The 7,281-nt window shown below is 43.9% G+C and overlaps 2 protein-coding genes across 2 annotated transcripts in view; both read left to right on the plus strand.

The window, feature by feature from the left end:
• The window catches only part of RBM34 (RNA binding motif protein 34), a 7,873-nt gene extending 1,422 nt beyond the window's left edge, over positions 1-6,451 (plus strand). Inside the window, exons 2-10 of the mRNA XM_005423230.3 lie at positions 134-276; positions 1,303-1,522; positions 2,100-2,159; positions 2,717-2,760; positions 3,299-3,382; positions 3,594-3,657; positions 3,764-3,806; positions 4,986-5,104; positions 6,068-6,451. Of these exons, the coding sequence (XP_005423287.2) occupies positions 134-276; positions 1,303-1,522; positions 2,100-2,159; positions 2,717-2,760; positions 3,299-3,382; positions 3,594-3,657; positions 3,764-3,806; positions 4,986-5,104; positions 6,068-6,352 (1,062 nt within the window). The 3' untranslated portion in view covers positions 6,353-6,451. The remainder of the gene's footprint in view (positions 1-133; positions 277-1,302; positions 1,523-2,099; positions 2,160-2,716; positions 2,761-3,298; positions 3,383-3,593; positions 3,658-3,763; positions 3,807-4,985; positions 5,105-6,067) is intronic.
• Positions 6,452-7,109: 658 nt separating this feature from the next.
• Positions 7,110-7,281, plus strand: part of TOMM20 (translocase of outer mitochondrial membrane 20) — an 8,385-nt gene continuing 8,213 nt past the window's right edge. The window contains exon 1 of the mRNA XM_014307904.1: positions 7,110-7,206. Within this exon, the coding sequence (XP_014163379.1) occupies positions 7,110-7,206 (97 nt within the window). The remainder of the gene's footprint in view (positions 7,207-7,281) is intronic.

Consider the following 7,281-nt stretch of genomic DNA (forward strand, 5'->3'; position numbering starts at 1 on the left):
GGGGCTCTGTGAGCCCTGCAGCGGTGGGCTTCGGGCAGCGGCGCTCCGAATAAGTCGTAGTATGCGAAGTAACTGCAGGGCGTTCCTGGAATTTTGTCTTTCAAGTCTGTTTCTCTTACCATTTTTTTTAAAGGGAAAGAAGAAAAGGAAGCGTGCAGAAGAAGGGGAGAAAGTGTCAGAAGACCAGAGCTTATCCAACATAGAAGAACCTCCGGTAAAAGCAAAGAAGGCCAGAAAAAAGGAACGTTCAGAGGCAGAGAAAAAACTGTCACAGAGGTGAGTGGCACCATTTTATAGTAAAATTTAAGCATCTACATTAATTTTAATATTAGTTCAATGAAACAACGAAGTTCTCGTCTACTACTCATCTTCAGCTTGGTGTTTAAGATTATTTTTAAGATTGTGCAAATTTTCTGTAGTTTTCCCCTGAAGGAGGAAGGTAGTGCAGCTTCTTGAAACGCTAGGTGTGTGAAGTGCAAATGCCCTGCTAGAGAGCCATCAGGTGCAGCAGATGGAGATGGAGACACATGGATCTAGTTCTCTCTGGCTCAGGGAGATGCTCTCTAGCTGTCCTTGGCTTTATCCAGCAGAGGTGGTTCCAGCAGGAGCAAGGTGCCAGGCACAGAGCTGTCTGTGTCCTGCTGGGCCTCTGCAGTGACCCAGAACCTCTCTGTCACTCTGTCTGTTCTCTTAAATACGTGAAGCCAGGTGCTTCAGAGCAGGCTGGAAGCTGCTCACTCTACGATGCGCTTTGGATAATGAAGGGAACTTGACTATAGCACAAGGCTAACCCCTCATCCTGTCCCTGGGCCCATGGAACCTGCTTGCTGTGTTTGTGTCTGTAGCCTTCCAGAGGCTCCTTCAGATCTGCCCCTTGTTCATGCTCTTATGGCAGGTTTGGATAGAGACTTCTTAGTGCATGGCAGTATTCCAGGTGTTTGTTCTGAGTCTCCTGCATAATGAAAATGATTAAATCTGTTCTAAGTTCTAACATAATGCAAAGGTGATTTTTTCCCTTCAATTTTAGAGGCTGTCAAATTGTTTAATTGTGAAGTATTTCTGTATTACTACTGGTAAATATAGTGAATGCAGTGTCCTGAGGACAGCAAATAGTTTTTCATGTTACTGAATAGTTAGATACATTTTTAAATGCAGAATAAACAAAATAATGATTGAAATTTTAGAGTTGAACATAATGCTCTCAAATGTAATTTAAAGTATCTTGAAGGCTTCAGTTCTTTGACCTCAAATCCCCTGGGTTTTTTCCCATCAATTGTAACCTGCCTGTTCATTTCTGGTCAGAGAGAATGCTTTGGAGCAGGCAGATGAAGAGGAGGATCAAAAATTGTTTCAGAGCAAAGTGAAGCAAAAGAAAAAAGCTTCTCAAGCCATCACCAAAAGCATTGTTAATTCATCCACGGGTGCTACTGCAAAACAGCAGAAGAGAAAATGGGTGGCTGATGAAGCAGCAGACAGAAGGACGGTGTTTGTTGGAAACTTGCCTGTCAGCTGCACTATTCAGGTACGTGGGTGGGTTCTGTCTGCTAAAGGAATGAAAGGAGTTGCAGCAGTCCTCAGTTTAAGGGGATGTTTCCAGCTGGGAAGTCACACACACTTGTGATTGGAACTGCTTTTGGAGACGTAGGAAATGGTGCTTGTTCTCATAAACCATTAGAGACAATCTCTGGTTTCCTGGAGTTCCTGCAGCAGTGGATACAGCAACTCTTTCCTGAGTAGAATTGGTCAGTTCCTTGTCAATGAAAAAATGACTGAAAAAATAAGAACTGCATTTACAAAGTTACTCTGCTTCTAATTTTATATGCAAACACTGCTTCAGATTGTTACATAAAACATGTTAAATTTATACTTTCTTCCATAGTCAAAGGCACAACTTCCATTTTGGCAATCTGTAGAAGAAGGTGCCACAAAACCCACAGAAATAGTTAAAAACTACTTGCATTTTGTTAGTAGCCCATTAAGGGACCTCCTATAAGTAAAAGGTAAACAGTGTAAGAACAGTATTACTTATAAATACTGAAAAATAATTCTCATTACCAGGTTGAAAAGTGTACTGAGTGTTTGCAATATCATCTGTTTAGGTACTGACATCTCTTTTTAAGAAGTATGGACCAATCCAATCAATTCGCTTCCGGTCTCTGGTATGTTTTTCCCTTTAATGTTATATAACAAAATTATTTGTTGATATTGAAGGGCAGTAGTATTTGTAAGGCTTGTACCCTCATTAATTCAGAAGTGGTTTGGGGTATGTGGGTTTTGCTATTAAAAGAAGCCTTGGAGATGTTACCCCAGGAGCACCACAGATGCATTTTTCCCGTAGCAGCAGCTGACGCAGCATCAGAGCTTTATGTTCTCTGAAAGTGGAATGCCTTTGTTATTGCTGGTTTGGCTGAGGCATTGCTCACCTGTTTTTAAATCATAGTAGCAAGGACACATTATTGTAAATCGGGGTACTCACTAAAATAGTTGATGATAACAGTCTTGGAACTCAAGAAACATCTCAGACAAAGTCAAGGCAAGCTCTTTAACTCTGAGGGGATTTTAGACCATCTCTAGGTCCAGCCACTTGTGTCATTTGCTCATTGTACTGGCTGTGTTGCTTCGGGTGGCCCCTGCTTGAATTCATCTTTGTCTTGGGGAAAAACTTGTGGTAAGTTAACACTAGGCCCACCTAACTCAAGCTCTTTTTGTCTTTAAGATTCCAGCAGAAGATATTGTATCCAAAAAGGTGGCAGCAATCAAGTAGGTCCCCCTTGTGAATTTTGTGTATTTTTCAAGGCCAAAACAATGTTTAAGTGTTGGTAATTAAAAGTTTGTCTGTATTAGGTCTTTTTTTATGTATTTTGTGTTTCTTTGTCTTTTGTCATTACCTTTGTGTGTATTAAGTTTTCTCAACAAGTAAGAAAGAATTATATGCCATGTATACTTGTAATTTGTTACCTGAGGTTGCATTTCTATATTTTAAGAAGGAGGAAGATGCTAAAAGTTTTTAATTTCTTCAGATATATTTATGAGCTGAGGAAGCTTGCTCAGGGTGCATATAAGAGCTAAACAAGATGTAAGGTGCATGTAAGAGCTAAAAAAGATGTGGGGTGCATATAAGAGCTAAATAACAGTGGGACTCCCTTGCCTGTACAGGGGGTAGCTTCACCTGCAAGGGAAGTGAAGTTCATAGTGTGCACAGAACAGGCAGAGGCATGAATGTGTTCAGCAAGAAGTGCCTGTGCACTGCACAGCATCAGCAGGATTTCAGCAGTAACGGGTCCTTTTCCCGTTCTAGGCATAAGGTGCACCCGAATGCGAAGTCTGTCAATGCTTACGTGGTCTTTAAGGAAGAATGTCATGCCCAGGAGGCTCTGAAGGAGTAAGTGTCAGTTTTGTTCCTCATACCCTGTTGAAGAGGTAGTTCGCGTAGATTTATAGCTAAATTTAAACAACCTCCCCTCTTTTGCTTGAATCAGAATAAAATGTTGTTCAAACTTTAACTTTGCTTTTGGAATACTGCTATGCAGTGACATTGTCAATTAAGTAATGTTTATTTCATTTTTAAAACCTTTTGTTTTTGACCACAAAAGGAATGGAACAGAAATTGCTAGTGGATTTCACATCAGAGTTGACACTGCATCTAAAACCAGTTCGGTAAGTAATGTGTGTGGCTAGAAATTCCCTTTTCTGGTTTGGTTTTGGGGTTTTATTGTTTTCTGTAACAAATAACTTACTGTCCTGTCTCTCTTGTTTCCTTTAGCACGACAGTAAACGATCTGTATTCTTGGGAAATCTTTCATATGGTAAGCCTGAAATGGACTGTTATGCATCATTAATTGCATTTATGGAATGGTTGACATTAGGCTTTTTATTTCTTGGTATTAGGTGGATAAATACCTTTCTCTGGAGGTAGTTTTTTTTTATTAATTGGAACACCTGAAGAGGTTGTAAGTTTCTGTCCAGTTCTGCACCTTGATTGTTTCCTTTATTGTAGGCAGCACTGCAAGTGCTTTTAGTTCTTGTTGTTGCTTCATGTTTTTTAAATAAATATGACTAAGTTGCATAGGCCAAACTGTTCAAGGGTTACCAATACCTGTTGGTGAACCAATTCCAAGTGATGGACCGTAATGGCTTCTCCTTTTGGTGCTTTCTGTGAACTGCAGGCTGAGTGACTCTGTCCAGGCAGTGCTAAAAGTGAGATTTGATGATCCTTGTGGGGCAGTTTCAACTCAGAATATTCTGTGATTTGCTATGCTCTGAAATTACTTCAGCAGCTTGGACCTTTCTCAGCATGTCGAGGTCCCATTGCTGTAGTTAAACCTGTACAGCTGAGTTCAGGTTTAACCTCAGCGAAGAGATGTTTATGTCTGTGTCAGGGGATTCCATGAAGCATACCCATACAGAAAAAGAAAATAACCTGTATTTTTTTGATGGCACATCACATTTGTCTACCTAGGCATGAGATGGAGAACGGCTCATACACCCAGCCATTATCAGAATAATTGTGTAGCAGCTGTGGGTGGAAACTGTATATCCCTTCTCCCTCGTTAAGCTAAAACTCATGGCTTAGTCAGTGAGCAGTTGAAGAACTGCCAGCTCAAGCTCATTATCACCAGCATTAATTCTTAGAAAGAAATTCTGGCATAAGGAGGAGCTACAAAAATGTATAGCAGAATTCTTAATTTCTACTGTATTCCAAGCATAAATGAACTAATTTGAAAAATCTATTTCAGTCTTTGCCTTAGTTCTTTGTGATTTATGTCATACTCTTCAGAGCTGGAGAAGCAGTAACTGTCGGAGCAAATAGCCCTTCCTTCATAAAGTCTGCTGGGATTTTTCTGAACCACTGATATTTGTCTGCCTCCTTATTCCATATTGTTTGTGTCCCTGAATGGGTAAATGGGAAGTAGCTGGATTTGGGCCAGGCTTCCAAGGCTGTGTGTCTCCCTGAAGAGGCATCTGTTCCGTTGTGTTGCCCGCAGACATCCGCGATGATGCCGTGCGGGAGCATTTCCAGGACTGCGGAGACGTCGTGGGAGTGCGAGTGGTGAGGGACAGGACGACGGGCCTGGGGAAAGGCTTCGGCTACATCCTCTTTGGGGTATGTGTGTGAGCCCCTGGGGTACCTGTGTGAGCCTTTGGGGTACGTGTGTGAGCCCCTGGGGGGTGTGTGTGTGAGCCTTTGGGGTACATGTGTGAGCCTTTGGGGTGGATGTGTGAGCCTTTGGGGTATGTGAGCCTTTGGGGTACATGTGTGAGCCCCTGGGGTGGGTGTGTGAGCCTTTGGGGTATGTGTGAGCCTTTGGGGTACGTGTGTGAGCCCCTGGGGTATGTGTGAGCCTCTGAGGTACGTGCTCCAGTGCATGGGGAGCTCTTCAAAACCTGCATTGGGGTCTGCCCTTAGAGCATTTTTATTTTCACTTCAGTAATTTTTTGAGGTCTGTGTGTGTGTAGGTAGGAGGTGAAATGGTAGTGTTGTTGTGTAAGGTGGAAGCAGCTTGGAAGACCGGTTCTGTGGAAGCAGATACAAAACACAATATTTTAGGTGTTGTACACACTGGGGTGAAAGAAGAGACTTTAAGGTAAAGTCTTAACAGAGGGACAGATGAGTTAGTTTAGTGTAACTTCAATATTCTCCCATTTCTTATGTGTCAAAATGTGAGTGGAATTCTTTGCTGCAGCTGGTTTGCATACCAGCTCTCCACTTTTGATTCAGTACAACTTCCTTTCTCATGCCAGTCTCCCAGCCTCATTTTCCCTTAGTTCATTTCCTGCAGCCCAATGCCTTTTTTCCCAATTTTTCCCTGTCTGTCTCTGCCTCAGACCTTGGTGTCTCACTGTAAGCTGTTTCATAGCCTGTTTTCAAGTGTCTGCCTCAGTGTGTGGGCTGTGTGGGGATGCTGGTGTTCCCGAGCGGAGATGTCGTGTCATTCCCTAAATAGAGGGGTGCGAGTGCTCTGCACTGTAAAATCCTGCTTACCAGTTTTAAAGACAGGTAACTCTTTGTTGGAAAGCACTCAGCTGGAAGAAAGGCTGCATTTAAAGTGGTTGTCTGCTTTTGTAGAACACAGATGCTGTACATCTTGCTCTGAAACTCAACAACTCTGTTCTGATGGGAAGAAAGATACGAGTGCAGCGCGTGACGGACAAGAAGAAAGAACAGAAAGGTCCAGACCAGTCTCGTGCTCCCAAGGACAGAGCTGATAAGAAGAAGAAAAAGGAAAAGCGCTTCTCTAACGATTCTTTTGTTGGTGAAAAAGCAAACCCATTAAAGAAGAGCACAAAACCAAAAAGACTAAAAACTACTCCTAGGAGTAAAGCTGGGAAAAACAAACAGTCCTTTGATTAAAAAAAATCCAGAAAAAATGCTGACTAGTGTTATGAAGATTTATGTATATGAGAGTGTTTTTTATATGTGAGAGTGTCATAAATTTTGTTTGCTAATACAGCTGTTGTCCTTCGTGGTGTTTGCTCTGGGGCATCTGGCTTCTCCTAGAAGGCAGCAGGAGGTGCTGCATGATTTTAGCCCTGTGTTCCCAGGAATCCATCTCCTGCTGAGGTCTTGCTGCCGAGGCTAACTGTGAATTCTTTTTTTTGGAGTTGTGTAGGATTACCCACAATGGCTATAGAAAAACGTGACTCACCATCAGACTGGGTCTGTGATGAAATAGAAATCGCTACCTTGATCTGGAGGCTTTTTGTTGTGCAGAGGAGGGCAGTGGAGCTGGTGAAGGGTCTGGGAGCACAAGTCCTGTGAGGAGCGGCTGGAGGAGCTGGGGACTTTTAACCTGCAGAAAAGGAAGCTCCAGGACGGCCTTATCACTCTCTGCAGCCACCTGAGAGGAGCCAGGTGGGGGCCGGTCTCTTCTGCCCAGCAGCAACGGACAGGATGACAGGGCGTAGCCTCGAGCTGTTCCAGGGGTGGTTTAGGTTAGACATGAGAAGAAATTTATTCACAGAAAGGGCGATAAGACATCGGGATGGGCTGCCCAGGGCAGGGCGGGGGTGGAGTCACCATCCCTGGAGGTGTTTAAGGGAAGCCTGGCCGTGGCATTGAGTGCCATGGTCTAGCTGACCGGCTGGTGTTGGGTCAGGGGCTGGACGCGATGATCCCAGGGCTCTTTCCTGGGATCCCGTTTCCCGTCCCCTCACGGCGCTCGGCCACGCCCCTCCGCTCGCGCATGCGCCCCGGCCTCGGCGCAGGCACTGCGGGAGGCGCCCTGTGCCGCCGCGGGCTGATGACGTGAGCGGAAGCGAGGAGGGGTCCTTTGGCCGTGC

This window comes from Geospiza fortis, unplaced genomic scaffold (assembly GCF_000277835.1).
Source record: "Geospiza fortis unplaced genomic scaffold, GeoFor_1.0 scaffold381, whole genome shotgun sequence".
Taxonomy (NCBI): domain Eukaryota; kingdom Metazoa; phylum Chordata; class Aves; order Passeriformes; family Thraupidae; genus Geospiza; species Geospiza fortis.